Source organism: Harmonia axyridis, chromosome 1 (assembly GCF_914767665.1).
Source record: "Harmonia axyridis chromosome 1, icHarAxyr1.1, whole genome shotgun sequence".
Lineage (NCBI taxonomy): Eukaryota > Metazoa > Arthropoda > Insecta > Coleoptera > Coccinellidae > Harmonia > Harmonia axyridis.
In genome coordinates this window covers 87,150,852-87,170,355 of record NC_059501.1, presented here as the reverse complement: position 1 = coordinate 87,170,355, position 19,504 = coordinate 87,150,852, and the positions used below count along the sequence as shown (strand labels likewise).

The following is a 19,504-nucleotide window of genomic DNA, read 5'->3' as shown; positions in this document are numbered from 1 at the left end:
CCCTTTATTTGGTGTATCTTTTTGCAACGTGTCAAATATTAAGAATCTATTATAAGTTTCCAGTCTGAATTTATATTGAGGACAATCATAGTTGCTAAATGGTGGAGGAGCATTGATGCCTAACCTAACACAGCTGGCTTTCCATTTATACTTGGGAAATATCTGGGTTCACGTAATTGCGTTGAATATCAGCAATTCTTCTGGCAGAAACAGGAGCCCATATGACTATGTTGAAATGTCAGGGTAAATATTCATAGAGTTCGAAATTTATTAAAATGCTGTTAATTAAACTTATTTAATAGATATCAAATTATTATTCACTAATAGTTGCCATTCGAACAAATTCATATTTTTTGATAGATTGGGGAAACAAGAAAGAAAGGTTTTTCTATTTAAGTAATTTGACTTGCTCATTCAGAACTCAAAGTCACAATAACATTTTTCTCCTTTTGAAAATTATAACGTTTACTTATTGTATCGTAGTGAAAACAACTACGAAAAAATTCTAATTTATTTCAGTTATAGGATACTCTAGCTACATGGGCTGAAAATCAGACTCTTCATTATATAACTACGATAAGTGATTCAAAAATAAAACGAAACACGCTACTTTTATAATATTTATTACTTGTAGAGATATAATCACAATTTATCCCAGAAGCAAATCAAAAATTCAAAAATATCTCACTAGTGTTCTAACCCCACTTGCCCTGCAAGTACAGGTGTAGGACACCGAGTAGAGTATACTCACAGGTATACCACATATCAGTCGGACATTTCGAATGATGCAGCTTTAAACCCTAAATTTTTTGAAAATCAACATCAATAGTAATCTATAAAACTCACTAAGGATCTCGTTATAAGTTATCCTGGAAAACATCTAAAATAGTCCCCTTCAAGGGGTCAATAATATACAAAAAGGCTTAGGTATACTCTAAAATCAACATCGAATAATTTACATAAATGAGAACATGCTTAAATTTTTGAGCATAAAATATCGTTTTGAGTGAATTCTAATGAGGTGGAGCTTTAATAGATTTATTCGAATTTCAGAAATTCTGTAGCTGAAAAATGAGGATCTCATACACGTATGTAAAAACTGTAAAAATTCCAGTATTCTTTCAATATCAGGTGTCTTTCAAAATTCAGTATTTTCCTGAGGTTTTTTTTCAGACGAATAAGACGTTTTTGTCCATAAACGTTTAAGAGTTCTCTCAGTTGATTCTGACAATCAATTGATCCTTAAAACATATTCTTCCTTTCAAATTTGATCTTAATATATCAAAAACTAAAAAAGCTGTGAAAAAAAATTTTGAACGTTAAAAAATAATTGTCGGGTCATTATTAAGGAAAAAAAATCCCATTTTCACTTGCCAAATATTGATATTGAATTTTGAAATACCCTGTATTGGAATTCAAATCAAATTTTTTATCCATTCATGAATTGACCAAAATCGAAAACTGATCAATAAAATTTTTGATATCAATGAAAATCATAGGTAATTTTCCATTTCAATTGAATTAATTGATATTAAATGGATTCGATCTTTACGTAATGGAAATTCATTATCAAATGAAATAAAAAATTTGTGGAAATTAATTTAGTTTATTTGATTTGAAGTTATTGATCGTTTCAGTTGAAATTCATTGAATGCAATGAAATTGGAAATATCAATTATCCAACAAATTAAAATACCAACACTATTCCATTGTTTTCATCTAATTCATATCGAATCCAATATTTTTCAGCTATATTATTTCTTATGATAGTCAATATGAATAATAAAGGAAATTAACAAATCAACAAGTTATAATTTTAAAACATTTTTCATAGGTTAATCTCATTCACTGTTTAGATATATTATAAAATTTCACAATAAAGAATTATGTGATCAAATTTATTTTAAACAGATACCGAAAAATGTGCATTACATGAAGAGTGCCTTGAGAAATCAGGAACAGTAGTAATAATTGGAAAACAGTTGATATCACATTTCATATAGGTACGTTGAATTGTATTTAGGTATTCGTGCTATAAATTTTCAAGAAGAATACTTTCTTCATTTGAAGTAATACTGTGGTAAATTTTTAGCAAATTTCTAGGCACAATCATAGGTTTCTTTATCATGAAACGGACTTTTCAATTTCAGATCTGCCTTTTACATAATCCGGTTTATTGGAAGATTTGGGGCTGTAAAAAATATTTTGGTTGCTTGAAATGAAAAATATTTTGATTGAAATTCTGGTTTTTCTATCACAAATTTTACCTACTTCTGATTCTAGACACTACAGCAAAATTAGGGAAACTGACAAAATCTCAACGAAGTTTGTCAGTTATTTCATCTTGAGACCTTAGTCGATTTAAGTGATTGTGAGGTGTAATTTCTCCCAAAAATTAAATATTGAAATTAATAAAAAAATAAACAGGTTTTTCAGAATAATAGCTTGAATTGACTTCTTCTTTCACTTCTGTATAAAACAGGAGAAATGAAGTAAGTGAGGATCTGAACAATTATCTTCCCGAAGAATCAAGCCACTATTGAAAAAAAGTTGCAAAAATTGTTCGAAGGGTACAAGAAAAAATGAAATACAAAATTTGTTGAGATTTTGCCCGTCCCCCTAATTTTGAAAGTGTGTATATTTGGAAAACTAATTCTGTTTCATGGAAATCTACTTCAAATTCCTTCTGATTACGATGATTCGTTCTGTAGTTCTAAAATTCCGTCGAAAAGTAGATATATCTGGTAAACAACAATAACATCACATCATTTACTATAAAACTATGTTCAATAGCACATCGAAAAAATCTAAAAATGAATTAATTGATTTGAGTTACTATGAAAAAATTGCTTTCATCATTTTTCCCTACGGCGTATACAGATCCAATCGATATGATAAAAATCAACTTCACCAACCTCCTCAGTGAAAACACATCATTTTCCGATATTTTCCTGTACATTTTTCTATCCTACCACCTCATTCAGATAATTCTGAAACTTATCGAAAGCTAAACAAGCTATTTTTTCACTTTGAAAAACCCCAATGATCATAACATGCCATAGTATTGAGCCAAAGTTGCAAAACAATGCGGAAATCAATATTCAGAATTTTTTTTTATAAAAAAGTCTAACCCTCATATCGAATATCACCTCGGCTTCATTGCTGGGAAGTTGGAATTCAGACCAGATTGTACCCGAGTACGTAAAGTACTCAATGACTAGTAATCGTGGATACTTTCGTTTTGAGGCGCTCAGCACGCTAAAATTACAGAAATTTCAATTTTTAAGTACTCAGTACAGGACCGGTACCGAGTATGAGTACAGAGTACGAGTACCAACTACAATATATAACTGAACATTTGTCTATCAGAGAATCATTCAATCAACTAATTCTTTGAGTACTACTCATATTAGTAGTCGTACTCAAATACTTATGAGTATTTTCTGAGTATAGTCCCTATAGAGTACTGCGAAAGTATCCGTCTGGTACAGCAATAAAACTCAATTCAATGTACATATCTACATTCTTACAGGCAATTTACATCTCTTTGGCACCATACTAATATGAATCATTTTCCTATAAGTAAACGTTCACCAAGTTTATCTCCTTCTATTTACACTATATACATAAAAAAATACAAAGCAATTCCGCAACAACTGACCTAAGTATTAACATAACAAATCCCGAGGGCTGCACAGGATCCACAACGGACCAATGTTACCGCCTTGAGGAACACCCAAACATGTTGGGGTATGCAATCTATCAAAATGAATTTTCGTAAATTATTCTACCTCAATCTAGTGATCATCTGTTATCTTCACTCGAAAATCTATGGTTGCGGATCCTGTACAGTCCTCAGACATTCATCCTTATGGTATAAGAGCTACCGACTTGAGGGTTGTTCAATTGAGGTCCAAAATAATCCTCATAATCTGAATCTTCATCGTAGAGACCCAATTCGTTGTGCAAATCCTCGTCATTATCGTACTGAAAGAAAAAAATCTCGGTTAATTCTTTTTATAGTGACATTAGACCACTTTGCGAAGGAAGAGGATAAGCTACAGCATTCATCTATGTAGGTTAAGATGGTCATTAGATTCAACAATTGAAGCAGGCATGTTTTTAAGATTGGAAGATATATGCACTACCATATTCTCTCGAAAAAACTACTTCGACTTTGAAAATTTAACAACAATGTATGGCTTGAGTCAGCGGAAGTATAGTAATGTTTTTTCGAAAGGATTAGCAAGAAGTAATGATTCGAAATGGCTTCTCACAACAGAGCAATGCAATTGGCCAGCTCTCACTTCTTCAACCTTTTTATTTTTTGATTGGATAATCGATGAATCTGCTACATTTTGTCACCTAATAATAAATAAATAAAATGCATGTCAGCTTATCACAACACATATCAATTCATGGAAAAAATGAATGTTCAACAGAACACATACATAGATCTTGTTTTGAATTTTGAAGAAAACTGAGTCGACAACCAAATAACGTTGTCGAGTAAAGTATGTTCCTCTGAAAAAAATTAATAACTGCGAATTTTGTATAATGAGGGAGCTAGAGCTGCCAGATATTCATTTGAAAAGTATCTATGTAATAACGGGTGTTTCTTTTCGAGGTATATAACTTCAAGTTGGCATTACTGTTCGAGATGGCAACCGATTTAACAGCTGTCAAGTGATTTATTCTCAGTTTGGTTTGGCAATTCATCATGAATAGACTCACGCTTGAACAACGCTTGCAAATAGAGCAATTCCATTTCGAAAATAATAGTTCTGTGCGGAATACGTATCGCGCATTACGTCCATTTTATTTTGTTTAACGATGAAGCGCACTTCTGGTTGAACGGTTACGTCAACAAACAAAACTGCCGCATTTGGAGTGAAGCTAATCCTCAAGTGTATGTCGAAACATCGTTACATCCAGAAAAACTGACTGTTTGGTGCGCTTTATGGGCTGGTGGAATCATTGGTCCGTACTTCTTCAAAAACGATGATGGCCAAAACGTTACAGTCAATGGTGATCGGTATAGAGCCATGATTACTAACTTTTTCATTCCTGAATTGAACAACCATGATGTCCAGGAGCTATGGTTCCAACAAGACGGCACAACATGTCACACAGCTCGTGCCACAATTGATTTATTGAAAGACACGTTTGGTGACCGCCTAATTGGCATCCAAGATTTTGTGATTTAACACCGCTAGACTACTTTCTGTGGGGCTTTATAAAGTCATTGGTCTATGAGGATAAGCCACAAACCCTTGACCATTTGGAAGACAACATTCGCCGTGTTATTGCCGATATACGACCACAAATGTTGGAAAAAGTCATCGAAAATTGGACGTACAGATTGGACTACATCCGAGCCAGCCGTGACAGTCATATGCCAGATATCATATTTAAAATGTAATGCCACAAAATTATCTTGCGGATAAGTAAAATTCATGTCAATCGAATATTTCATCGTAGTTTTATTGCAATTTGAAGTTCTATAGCTCTAAAAAAACACCCTTTACTACTTTTTAAAATGATCAGTAAGATCTTTTTCCAGTTCCTTTATAAATATTTAGATGTGTATAATCGTGTCTCTATCAGCTATCTAGTGTAAGTAGAATTATGTTTGACAAATTTATCTCGTTTCCTTTTCCAGTTTTCTATATTATCAGATAGGACAATCAAAGTAATCTATTTACTATAGAGTAACTGAGATATTTTTTCTGACAGCTCTGCCTATACTAAGCTTTTAAACTCTCCACAAATAGTCCTATAATATTATGAGAAAAGAATGAAGTTTATAAATTAATACTTAATGTTTTTTCACCACATCTATCCTTGAAATAATAAACATCAAAAACACCTATCACAATAGGAGACTATGATACTCATGCTCCTACTCTATAAAGTCATATCCAATCGCATAAAATCATGCAAATCAGCTCCAACAACCAGAGATACTCACATTAAACTTCGAAATCACCTATAGTAAACTTATTTTTGCGAGTGTTCGTTGCTGTTAAGCAATTATCAGGACCGTCTGGACTTGTGAGCTGTTCCTGTTTCAAAATTGGATTAGAAAATTACGTCTCATTATCATAGTTAAGTTACTTTTCCATGGTTTTGTTAGTGTTAAAAAATTTGTACTTACATCAACATCCGTTATCATTTCTTTGGTAGAAACAGTGGTGTCGATGCGTCTTATAGACCCCTCGTGAATGTTGATATCCATTTTCAAGCACTGGTATCGTCGTAGCAAGAACACTATGGGTATTGGAAGAACACCAGCCAACACCATGGCTATTGCTACACCCAATACCCAACCAGGATAAGGCGTCTTCATAGTGTTACCCTTAAGAAAAATTATTGTAAGAGTTTGAATACACCTTTTCTGTAGGTTCTCTTACCAATTCTGCTATCCAGGCATCGTATTCTGGAGGATGCCGAACCATGGAGATGATGGAAGAGACCAAGATGACGCTCATGATGGCGGGTGCTAGGAATCGCCAGCAGAACTGCCAGTACGGTCCTGGTTTGATACCAGTCATGTCCTGTATGTCTTTGGTGAATTTCTCGTGACCGTAGATGAAGATGACGGCTATCATCTCCATGAGGGCCACGACCACCAGGCCAATAGTGCCGGCGAAGGAGTCGAACAGCTTCAGCCAATACTCTCCGGCGCCAGTGGTGAAGATCAAGCCGACGAAGAAGCAGATGCAGCATACGCAGGCTGAAAACATAAGGGTTTCATGATTTTTTTATCTTTTATATTATACATTCAGTTTTATAGCTCTGGTTGAGTACCTGTTGGTACTCTACAATTCTTCAACAGGTATTGAACCTTCTGTTCATTTCAGAATATGTATTCAACTTGTTAATGTCTTTGAGCAACACAGTGTTGTATTCAAATGAGCAATTCAACTCCTAAAGGTCTCTTATACTAAGTAGTGTTTTGTGAACTATTTCAACAAGTATCCAGATCAAAAGTGTGAATAGTTAACAGTGGTTTTATCTCCCAAACCAACACCTCATCATCAAGGCAAAAATTGAATACTTTGATTTTGAAATCGTTGAGGAGTATCTTCTACTAAACAAACTACTCCTTGATCTTACCAGTAATGTACTCTTTCCTTATCCTCTTGAATATCTCTATATCAAAGACAGTACACAACATTCCTTCCAGAATACCAATCTGAGATCCAATACCCAAAGAGAGTAGCATCATGAAGAATATAACTGCCCAAAATGGACCACCAGGTAGTTCAACAATAGCCTGAGTGAACACTATGAAAGCTAAACCTGTACCTTCAGCTGCCTGTAGAAAAACAAGTTATGGATTCAGCTCCAAATGAAAATCTGGGAGAAAGAATATACTCACAGCATCCAATTCTTTGGCGAGAGAGCATTCTCTCAGTTTATAAGCGGTCTTATTCTGAATACTAGCCATCACAGAGTTATAGATATCATCATTTATTGTCGACAGATCTGTCACATTTGGAATTAATCCAGATTTTTGTAGAATCATTTTATTGCTGAAAGAAAAAACATTGTTAAACACAAATCAAAACGTGTACTCTCATTTAAAAAAAAATCCATTCACTTATATATCAGTTTTTTATATAGATGTAGGCTTGGTTAATCGATCGTCTAGAGGTATGATTCGATTACCTGGCCTTTCGTCTTTTTCTCCGTGACTTTGTTGGATTTGTAATAATTGAACTCTGTTGAATTATTTACATCTATTTACAAAGCCACAATTATACAGTACAAACTCAGTATTGAGAAGATCCTAATAACGTCCTAATTACAAGTTTCTCACTACGGTACTGAATTTCGTCTTTAACTCTAGTTTTAATTACTCGAAACGTCGTCGATTATCACGTCTTTGTCGTACTTCGAGTTTTTGATCGTCTCGTCTTTGATTTGTTCGAGACTCTTCTTGATCTAGTCCGCGAACCGTCTTTTCGTCTTACGTCTTAAGTTTCAACCGACAGAACTTACTCTTACTTCGACTTAGGCCGAACTTTACTCGTCTTCGTCTTAACTTGAACTTACTACCCTGTCTCGAATATCGACCTCCCTTCTTTCGGCTTGACCACACCCTTAGGGAAAGTACTATCCCCCTAGTCCAATAAGAGCTTTGCCGTACCGACCACAAAGATCTTTGCGGATTCCTGGAAATCGAATATTCTCGAAAGACTAGAACCTGATACACAGATGTGACACATCTGGTACGACCGTATTGTCTTCGAACTTTCACAACGCCCCAGTAAATCTCTTCAAGATTCACAACTCTTGACATATCTTCGACACCTCGAAGAATAACACATCCTTTTTACTTTATATGTACAATAACAATTCGTTCCCTGTAAATTCATTGAAACTGTCATGCCCTCGACACTTGAAGGAACTAATAGGTCTCCAAGCATCCGGTTGACCATCTCAATTATTTACAGGGAACAATAACTGGATCCTACATAGATTCTAGTAAAATTGGGAATTGTTGACTTCTTTTGAATTCGACGATTTTCAATGGATCAAAAAATATTGGTACAAATGTAAAAATTTGATTTACTCACTCTAACACACATTTATTCACATTACTGACAGCCTTGAAGCCAAGAATGGCAAATATCACAACACTTGCGTAAATTGCAGTGACGGCATTACAAATTGACACCAGTATTACATCACGAACGCAATTGTTCTTCGGAGTATTGTAAGATCCGAAAGCTATGAGGGATCCGAAGGCCAAGCCAAATGAATAGAAGACCTGAGTGGCTGCGTCAAGCCAAACTTTCGGATCTAGAAGCTTCTCAACCTAAAAAAAAACCGAATTTAGCTCAACTCCTCTAAGGGTAGATTTTTGAAATACCTTGGGAGTGTACATGTGGGCTAACCCAGCACTGGCGCCCTCCAAAGTGATACCTCTTATGAAGAAGATCGTCAGAACTATGTACGGGAACATGGAAGTGAAGTAAACAACCTGCAACATTTAGGAAATATAGGATACATCCCGACATTATTACTTCTAGCAGCTCACCTTGCCTGAGCTCTGTATTCCTTTCATCACAATGAAGAAAACAACGATCCAAGATAGCAAAAGGCACAACACTATCCACCATCTTGGGTAACCACCTCCCTCTATGGTGGATGAGGAATCTAGCGTTGTTCTGTACCAGAAGTACGCTGTGGCTGAAGATAAATCACATTCTTCAACAATTGTGCCATTTAGAACAGGGCATTCTTGCCATGGCAGTGGGTACTGGAAGAATTCAAATGTTATTACCAATGTATGCACTTAAAGTTTAGGATTATATTGGGGAGCTGTAAACTAGGCTAAGTGAGCAGGTACTTCAACTTAGAAAGAATTGTATTTTTGAAATGCTATACAGTTTTTTTTGTGAACTATTCATAAGAAAAGTGTGAGAAGTGTACCCACATCAACTCCTGTAGGGTATATTATATTACCATCATCAATATATATCGGGTGTCCCAAGGTGAGTGGCCTATTAGATTATTATGGAAACTATTGATGGTAAAGATTTCAAATTTTGTGGATAGATATTTGGCCAGATAAGGTACATTTTTAAAATAATTTCACATTTCCAGTGTTGCCGGATGTACGACAATTTGGCAACAACTTTGTTATTTTGAATGGGACATCCGGTATTTCTATTTTTTTTATGATACTCCATAAAATATTAAATCTATTCACTCTTACTTTTCCATCCCTATCTTTAACGGTTTTTGAGTTATTAATTATTTTTCGAAATTTTAGATCAAATTGGTGTATTACGAAAATGACTCTAGTTCGCTCAATATTTGAGATTTAGGTCAGAAATTTTGCAAGTCGTTAGATATTGATCTGATCTGTGTCACTGCTTTTGAATTATGGTTGTCAATAATACAGGACGGACCAAAAAAAATCATCATTTGCCAAGTTACAAAATTGTAAAAAAGTTTATTTTTTCAAATTAGACACCTAGTATATTTTTCAATTTTTGGAATCAGTACAACACATTCTACAATTTTTCTATTCACTTACACAGACTTTTTTACTATTTTGTAACTTGGCAAATGATGATTTTTTTTGGTCCGTCCTGTATTATTGACAACCATAATTCAAAAGCAGTGACACAGATCAGATCAATATCTAACGACTTGCAAAATTTCTGACTTAAATCTCAAATATTGAGCGAACTAGAGTCATTTTCGTAATACGCCAATTTCATCTAAAATTTCGAAAAATAATTAATAACTCAAAAACCGTTGAAGATAGGGATGGAAAAGTAAGAGTGAATAGATTTAATATTTTATGGAGTATCATAAAAAAAATAGAAATACCGGATGTCCCATTCAAAATAACAAAGTTGTTGCCAAATTGTCGTACATCCGGCAACACTGGAAATGTGAAATTATTTTAAAAATGTACCTCAACTGGCCAAATATCTATCCACAAAATTTGAAATCTTTACCGTCAATAGTTTCCATAATAATCTAATAGGCCACTCACCTTGGGACACCCGATATATCCAGAAATAATCATGCAATTGGTCTTCTAAGAGTCGAGGAAACAGATTGAAAGCTAATCAGAAATTGATAATAGAAAATTCCGTTTGAAAATGTAATGGCTGAAGTCTGAGAGAAAAATCTTAGTCCCTTGTATCTTACAAATCGATTTTATTGTTTCGGCATGAAACGCATTATTGACCAACTAAATTCTTTTCAGGTTTGACCTTATATGAACTCGTTTATCCGCATATTTCCATAAAAGCTCAGTAGGATATCAAAGAGCCAACTTATGTCAGAATTTTTATATGGAAATGAACTCTCATCACGTTGAGTTTCGACCCATTTTTATACATCGGAAAGCACTCTCGTTCCTTTTATATTCTCTTTGTGTTTGAAAGCAGCTGAAAGAATGGGGGAAATTGAAATGAATATTGAGGAAAACGCATTCAATCCTCTGAAAACATGGATGTTAATTTTCCACTCCAGTAGACGCATCAATCATTGGTTTTGAATTGAAACGATCCAATCTATGGTACATCGTTGAAACGATTTTTCTTTGACAGTGTTCGTTCGAATGTTTTCTATAACAGGCAATTTGAAATCTCTCAGCGAGGATGAAATAACATTGCATTATTATCTTCTGTTTCGGAATGCAATAATTCAATTTGAAATATCAGAGCTTTTTGTTTTTTATGTACCTGGTAGCTAGATTGAAACAGGGTGAGCTTTAGAGTTTTACGTGAAATTCAACTATAGATTTCCTGATCGAATTTCTTCATTCTCAAGATAAAATATATTATATTGGTGTATATATTTATACTCACTTGAAAACTATTGAAAAAGTAATAAAAACACCACGTGATGATAACGTTGTAGTAAAGGGCAACGAAGAAGGTCACCAGGCACGACGAGATACCAATTCCACCAAGCCAGGGATGGATGGTATTCCAGACACCCAATGAACCTAACCTCATCTTCTGTCCGATTCCTAATTCGATAAGGAAGAGTGGTATTCCCTCGAATACCAGCATTATAGCGAATGGAATCAAAAAGGCACCTGCAATAAAAGAAAATGTTATCAATTTTCAAGAAAAAATGCAGACTCTGCGTTTAGTGGAATATATTTTCTTTAAATGGTGTACCACAGGGCGGTGTACTTCGATCGATTGTATTCATCATAGGAAGGAATATTAATGATATCGAGTTCTATAATAAGTCTAATAATAGTTCACCATTGTAGAAATAGCGCCAGTTATTCACGCGAGTCCATAATAACATAAAGAATATAACTTATGTCTAGCTCCATCTGAAAACTGGTAGGTATCGTATTGAATAACAAAAAGACTCGGTAAGTTCAAGACTTTTCTCAGCTAGTCAATATCAATACATTCCAAAAATAATATCAACTATTGATTTCCAGAGAAGAATAACCTAAGCAAAGCTAGCTATTTAGAGTGACTATCAGTTACCTTCGCTGATGAATAAACATTAGAACATTTATCGACTAAAAAGACTCACGAGAACCTTTGTATACAGTGCAATGACACTGAAGTGAAACGTAGAACTTCGAGAAGATTGGTCGAAAGAGTTCGGAGGCTATAAATATATTGATTTACAGAAAAAAAAAACACGAACATCAAAAGGGGAGAGACAAGTAGTAAAAAACTGCTGGAAGAGATACAGAAATGAAAGCTATATCATAAGACACAACGCCTTCATGAAGGATTTTCCCTAGCTGCGTTATATCATCTAGGTATGTATTCGTATCAAGTAATTCGATTTCTCTGTGGACTTGAAAAGCTTAAGTAATCACACTCGTGTTCAAAGGAAATTTTTAATTAGCGTCTGATACACGTTTTGATAGAAAAAAGGTCTTAGAGTTGAGTCAGTAATTGATCAACATTTCAAGAAATTTAAATGTTGGAAAAGATAATAAATAATCATCTATTAGATCTCCACTATGTCTTATTCACTGCAGAACACGTTTTGGCATACCCAGGGCAAAGGAAAATCGATTTCCTTTTGAAATATCTGATCACAGGTGCCTCATCCGGCTAGAGTCTGTAAAGTATGGATTAAATGGAGTAACTTTCTCTCCATAAGGTTCCACAAGTGTCCAATGCGTGCAACATAAGGAGATCTACAGGGTCAAGGTCACAAATCGACTTGATTATTTTCAGAATGGACTAAAGCCATTCTGGCTATAAGTGGTCATTCATTATCTTGTTGGAAAATTGGGTTCTAGAGCATCGGTATATGAGGCCGTTTGTAACTCAGAGTGGTCTATTGCCACTGATGAACACTAGAAGTGACTTGCTACTATGAACAAGTTATAGCATCATAACATAACAACTCCAACGGTGTGGTTCATATGCCTTTCCTTAGAAATTTCAGAATCTAAGGAGTATTTTTCTAGAGCTATAGAACTTTAAATTGCAATAAAACAACGATGGATTATTCGATTGACATGAATTTCATTTATCCGCAAGATAATCTTGTGGCATTACATTCTAAATATGATTTCTGGCATATAACCGCCACGGCTGACTCGGATGTAGTCCAATCTGGACGTCCAATTTTCAATGACTTTTTTCAACATTTGTGGCCGTATATCGGCAATAACACGGCGAATGTTGTCTTTCAAATGGTCAAGTGTTTGTGGCTTATCCGCATAGACCAATGACTTCACATAGCCCCACAGAAAGTAGTCTAGCGGTGTTAAATCACAAGATCTTGGAGGCCAATTCACAGGTCCAAAACGTGAAATTAGGCGGTTACCAAAAGTGTCTTTCAATAAATCGATTGTGGTACGAGCTGTGTGACATGTTGCGCCGTCTTGGTGGAACCACAGCTTCTGGACATCATGGTTGTCCAATTCAGGAATAAAAAAGTTAGTAATCATGGCTCTATACCGATCACCATTGATTGGAACGTTCTGGCCATCATCGTTTTTGAACAAGTACGGACCAATGATTCCACCAGCCCATAAAGCGCACCAAACAGTCAGTTTTTCTGGATGTAACGGTGTTTCGACATACACTTGAGGATTAGCTTCACTCCAAACGCGGCAGTTTTGTTTGTTGACGTAGCCATTCAACCAGAAGTGCGCTTCATCGCTAATGGACGTAGTGCGCGATACGTATTCCGCACAGAACCATTATTTTCGAAATAAAATTGCTCTATTTGCAAGCGTTGTCTAGGAGTGAGTCTATTCACGATGAATTGCCAAACCAAACTGAGAATAAGTCACTTGACAGCTGTTGAATCGGTCGCCATCTTGAACAGTAATGCCAACTTAAAGCTATGTACCTCGAAAAAAAACACATTGAGAATTACATTTCAAAATGGGGGAAAAAACCTGGAGGAAGGCCATCGAAGGAATATTTCCGAGTAATTCAAAAATTCATGAACTGCAGAGCATTAAGAAAATTAAATTGTAGCAACACACACTGATCAATGGCACCGCCATCAAGGCAATGCTTTTAGAAATAGATGTTGGTTTTCATGCTTTATCCTTTCAACGAAAAGACAAAAATGAAAAATGAGATTAAATCCGCCTTCCAACCCAAATAAAATCGCAGATTAAAAGTCCCCACGTGCAGAACTAATGGCACCATTAGACCTACAAGTTAAGTAAAGATCAAAGGTTGTCGAAGCATCCAGAAAATGAACGAGAACCAATTTACTGAACAAAAGGTGGAGCCAGAGCATCGGAGATATCGGCTCCTGCCTCCTTAATGACGAGAGTCGTTCTCAATAATTTGCTTCGATTTTGCAGCAGCATTTCTCTGACGCTTTCCTTTATTCTTCCATTATCTCGTCGACCTACTTTGGTGGGAGATGATCGATCGTTGGAGGGGTACACAAGGAGACATCGTGCATGGATGGAGATATTGGAGTATCGTTTCCATCCAGATAGGAATCAGAGGAAATTGCTTTAATGGTTTCAGTGTGGTTGGATTGGGAAAGGTAGAGGTGGTCTCTTTGGGTTTTCCAATTATCTTTTTGTGATTTTGTATACATGATTATTTTATGTGATCTTTATAGGGTGATTAAACTTGCAGTAGGCAAATTTCAATAATCCGTCATCAGATGCATTGTTTGAAGGGTATCTCATTATATTATTTTTGGTCATTTTGCACGTTTAAAATAACTCAAACAAAACTACTTCACTTTAGTCTGTGGTATCTGCAGTGATTGAAAGAAGGTGATGGACAGCATTTATCAAATCCACTGTTCGCCCAGTCTAATCCATTGAATTCATACAATTTCTCTATTTTTTCTTCTGCGCTCAAATAACGGGTGTTTTCTTTCGAGGTATAGAACATTAAGTTGGCATTACTGTTCAAAATGGCGACCGATTTAACAGCTGTCAAGTGATTTATTCTCAATTTGGTTTGGCAATTCATCATGAATAGACTCACGCCTGAACAATGCTTGCAAATAGTGCAATTTTATTTCGAAAATAATGGTTCTCTGCGGAATACGTATCGCGCACTACGTCCATTTTATTTTCTTTAGCGATGAAGCGCACTTCTGGTTGAATGGCTACGTCAACAAAGAAAACTGCCTTATTTGGAGTGAAGCTGATCCTCAAGTGTATGTCGAAACACCGTTTTATCCAGAAAAACTGACTGTTTGGTGCGCTTTATGGGCTGGTGGAATCATTGGTCCGTACTTCTTCAAAAACGATGATGGCCAGAACGTTACAGTCAATGGTGATCGGTATAGAGCCATGATTACTAACTTTTTCATTCCTGAATTGAACAACCATGATTTCCAGGAGCTGTGGTTCCAACAACACGGCACAACATGTCACACAGCTCGTGCCACAATCGATTTATTGAAAGACACGTTTGGTGACCGCCTAATTTCACGTTTTGGACCTGTCAATTGGCGTCCAAGATCTTGTGATCGAAGACCGCTAGACTACTTTCTGTGGGGCTATGTAAAGTCATTGGTCTATGCGGATAAGCCACAAACCCTTGACCATTTGGAAGACAACATTCGCCGTGTTATTGCCGATATACAGCCACAAATGTTGGAAAAAGTAATCGAAAATTGGACGTCCAGATTGGACTATATCCGAGCCAACCGTGGCGGTCATATGCCAGAAATCATATTTAAAATGTAATGCCACAAAATTATCTTGCGGATAAATAAAATTCATGTCAATCGAATAATCCATCGTTGTTTTATTGCAATTTAAAGTTATATAGCTCTAAAAAAACACCCTTTACTAGTATACTTTATTTGAAAGCTTTTTGAAATGTAATGTAGTGTTTAATGCTGAAGACTTTCATGGTTAGATTGTTCGACAGAGTAAGAAAGTTTCTAGCTCTTTAGCCGTGGTTTTAGCTTGTTTTTCACTGAACGTTTTATCTTCGATTGTGTTACAACTCTTTAGAAGATATTCTCCCAAACGTCAGATGAAAATCAATTGGATCTCTAATAGATTATCTGACATTTTCTGACTGACTTGAATGGCATACTTACTGTCCCAACAAATAGACTATTATTATCATTATCATTATTTGAACTGAGGTCGTTTTGCTTCGGTGAGCCTTCCGGGAACTGCGACCATGCAGATCTTTTGTTCACTACCCTACTCAACAAACAAATAGACTAATTGGCTAGTGTGAGATTAACTACCAAAATACAATTCTTATACAATAACCTTAAACCAAGCAGACCTGATGGCACTTGACTCTATAAGAACAGAGTTCTATTTCGTTTGGATTTGTCACAGCTAGGAAACATAAAATTGTTTCACAATACTGACTGGTTTTTCAATGTTTAATGTTTTTTAACTGTGGAGTATGTCAGAAAGTCCGCATTTGTTTAAAGTTAGTAGAATCGATCTCGTGCTTTGAAGGTTTTGTTACTATTATAGTACGACATTAGGCATGGCAATGTCAATTATTTAAATCACATTGAAATCATCCCTGACCTCAAAAAAATGATATGACTATGCTTAAATTGGAAGGAAACTATAATATGGCTTGCGATAGTTCGATATTACTGAATACCTTTTTTTCACAGAGATCCAGCCTTATTAGTTGGAAGTTAAATATTTAAGGATTCGATGTTTGTCCCTGCATTCGAATCTTACAGCAAGATATCCATCATATGCTTCAATATATGTTTTTTACTCTTCAGGGAGATAGAAACCAAAAAATTGAAAACTATTTCCAACATTTGTATTATTTTTATTGTTATCTCTATGTTTTCTACTAGAAATTTTTGCCACAAAGTGAGACAGTTACTTAAGAATATCATGTAAGGGATAAGCGGCGATTGAGATTTCAAATTCGTCAAAAAACGCCAAAGTCAAGAGAATAAATTCAACACTTTCATTGGGAACGATTATCTAACAGAAGATTCGATACATCTATCGATCAAGCATTATATTCTCTGGAATGGCTACAGCCAACTTTTTTTCACTTTCTAAAGCATCCAATTCTCGTCCCAATTAAGTTTATTATAGTTTCAATTCAATTTATATTATTTGAGACGCTCAAAATAAATCCTATATCGTTCAAATTCTTGAACCTAATAATGTAAATCCTGAACTCACCTCCTCCATTCTGTTGACACAGGTAGGGAAACCTCCAAATATTCCCCAACCCCACAGAATACCCTATAATTGACAAGAAAAACTGCATCTTCCCAGACCACGCTGCCCTATCGGGATCTTGGTCCACCGCTGATCCACTACCCCTAGAAATGATGGACCCTCTAGGCCCTTGCAGCACTATTGTAACTCCTTTACCTTCTCTACCACCCTTAGAGTTCAAGGGGGCTAATTCGTGCCCATTCTTGGTAGTTTCCGGCGATTTATTACTCGTCATCTTAAAAATAAAATGTTAACACGCCGATAGAAGTTTTTAAGCACTATAAACTCGCACAAATACACACAACAACAGTCCACCCCAGAAGGGTTGTTACCCCATCTCCCCAAGGTGGGCCGGTAGACACAAGAACAGCTAACGAGACTCGACAGTCGGCATCACATAGAAATCAATAAATGGCATGTGTTCTCTCTGTGGTTTTTAGGTTAGGATTGCAAGTGGCCCATTTGAATCGGTACGTGGCTTTGGATCGACTGAAAGGTTAGGATGGCAGCCCTGTGCGGTTGAGGGGATGTCAGGGAGCTTGGGGAGATTGGAGGGAAGGTAGTTTTGATAAGGGATGTACGTGAGTTGCAGCTTCACTCCTACGCTGACGTGTGTAGGTGGATTTCGTGTTGGTTTCAATGAATTCTTGATTGCTTAATGAGTGTTTGGGGTATTGGGTAGATATTAGGTGTCTGTATGATGTGTGGTTTGAGGTTGTGGGAGTTTTATTGCTTGTTGGTAGTTGAATTTATACTCACTGCTTTGAAATGTGTGGTAATAAAGCTTTGGAATCGTTCAAACCGTTTTTTCCTCAAATACAGAGTGTTCCATTTGATGTCGTTTGAGCCATATTTAGTGATAACCAAAAATCAACAGTTTACAAGATATTTGAGTTCTTGTTATCTTCAAAAGATTTAAAACTTCACTTCAGTTTTCGTCATTATCTCTACGTTGGCCAAATTGGATTATAATTTTCATGGCCAGCGAAAATTCCGGATCTAACACCGTTAAAATAGACGAAGCAGCTAGAAGATTGCGAGTAAATTTCAGGCGGAAAGTAACAATTAAAGAAATATGAAAGAGGACACGTGCTTGTATAAGGAATGATGTAGGTCATTTCTGATATAATTTCTGAATTTATTTTCTACTGAAATTTTGATTTTAATTGCAATGAGAAATATTTAATTCATTACTTCCCTTTCTGCTGTAACAAAACTAGTGCCTGCATTCTAACGAAAACTTTTTTAGGAAATAAAGAAGGAATTTGGCAAGTTTTTAAAATAATTTGGTCATACATAATACATATGGCTCAATCGACAGCAAATCAAATTCAATCGACGCGAAATTCACGTGTAATCCGAAAACACCCTGTATATGATTTAGGTTAATAACGTCATATTTTATTTTGGTTTTTACTCATCAATTTTTCATTTGACTGGGCAAAAAGTTACGTGACAGTAATTCAATAAGGGAAGTTTATACCTAGGGATTCACGGCTTAAATTGCTACTTGGCTTGAGCTTGATTTAATTTAAAGTCAAGCAGTAGTTTTTCAATCTCAAGTTAAGTATTTATTTATCAAATACTTGAATCATATCAAGCTACTTGATTTTTAGCAGATTTACTGTGTTCAGTCAGATATTAAAAAATGTTGAAATGGGAAGGAACCTCGCAAAAAACACTTTCATTTGTGACTTATTGTATAAAAGAACCGAAAATATCAACTTTTTTTCAAATGGAAACAAAATTTAAATCACTATTAATCACAACAAACTAAAATATAATGAAAAACTAAAGTTTGTTGATATTCCAGGATTTGTTTGATTTCATAATTTTTCACCCAGGATCTGAGACACATGTGGCATCTTATAGATTTGTCGCCCAACCTTTTGTAACTGTAAGAGCAGCTCTGGAAAATTGTGTTTCAACAGGAGCTGAAGATGCAGGCGTTGATAAAAAATCTTTGGCCATTTTGGCCAAGTTTGGGAAAGTTTTTCTCAAACCACTGAAATCTACCAATAGATTTCATAGAAATGCGAGAAAACTACCAATAAAGTTACACTGGCGAATGGTTCAGTCTCTCGGCGCTCGAGGAATCTCCTTACTTAGTTTAAGCGCGCACGAGATTGCAGAAATATATTCCGTACAACGCCTGCATATCAAGCTCAAGTAATATCAAGTAGCTTGATATCAAGTACAGCAATACATATCTAAAATTAAGACAAGCCAAGCTCAAGCATGTAATTTTTCACGAGCTTGATTCTCAAGCCAAGTAGTTGGTTAAAAATTCAAGCTACCAGTTGAAGTTTAGACATTTTTGAAGGCTCGTTTTTCTATTTCTATACAACAATGAAGGGAATGATAAAC

At 35.6% G+C, this 19,504-nt stretch overlaps 1 protein-coding gene across 2 annotated transcripts; it reads right to left on the bottom strand.

The window, feature by feature from the left end:
• Window positions 1-1,402: 1,402 nt before the first annotated feature.
• LOC123688861 (sodium-dependent neutral amino acid transporter B(0)AT3) lies at window positions 1,403-17,612 on the bottom strand. Of its 2 annotated transcripts, XM_045627587.1 has the most exons (11): window positions 17,099-17,612; window positions 11,346-11,578; window positions 9,050-9,271; window positions 8,882-8,992; window positions 8,586-8,827; window positions 7,385-7,538; window positions 7,120-7,321; window positions 6,414-6,736; window positions 6,158-6,358; window positions 5,972-6,065; window positions 3,855-3,987 (listed from the first exon to the last, which is right to left on the bottom strand). In XM_045627587.1, the coding sequence occupies exons 1-10, from the start codon at window positions 17,370-17,372 to the stop codon at window positions 5,973-5,975; spliced, it is 2,055 nt and encodes a 684-aa protein (XP_045483543.1). In that variant the 5' UTR covers window positions 17,373-17,612; the 3' UTR covers window positions 3,855-3,987; window position 5,972. The 2 variants fall into 2 exon arrangements, with proteins under 2 accessions (XP_045483542.1, XP_045483543.1); XM_045627586.1 differs by lacking the exon at window positions 5,972-6,065 and having other exon boundaries at window positions 1,403-3,987.
• Between the last annotated feature and the right edge of the window lie 1,892 nt (window positions 17,613-19,504).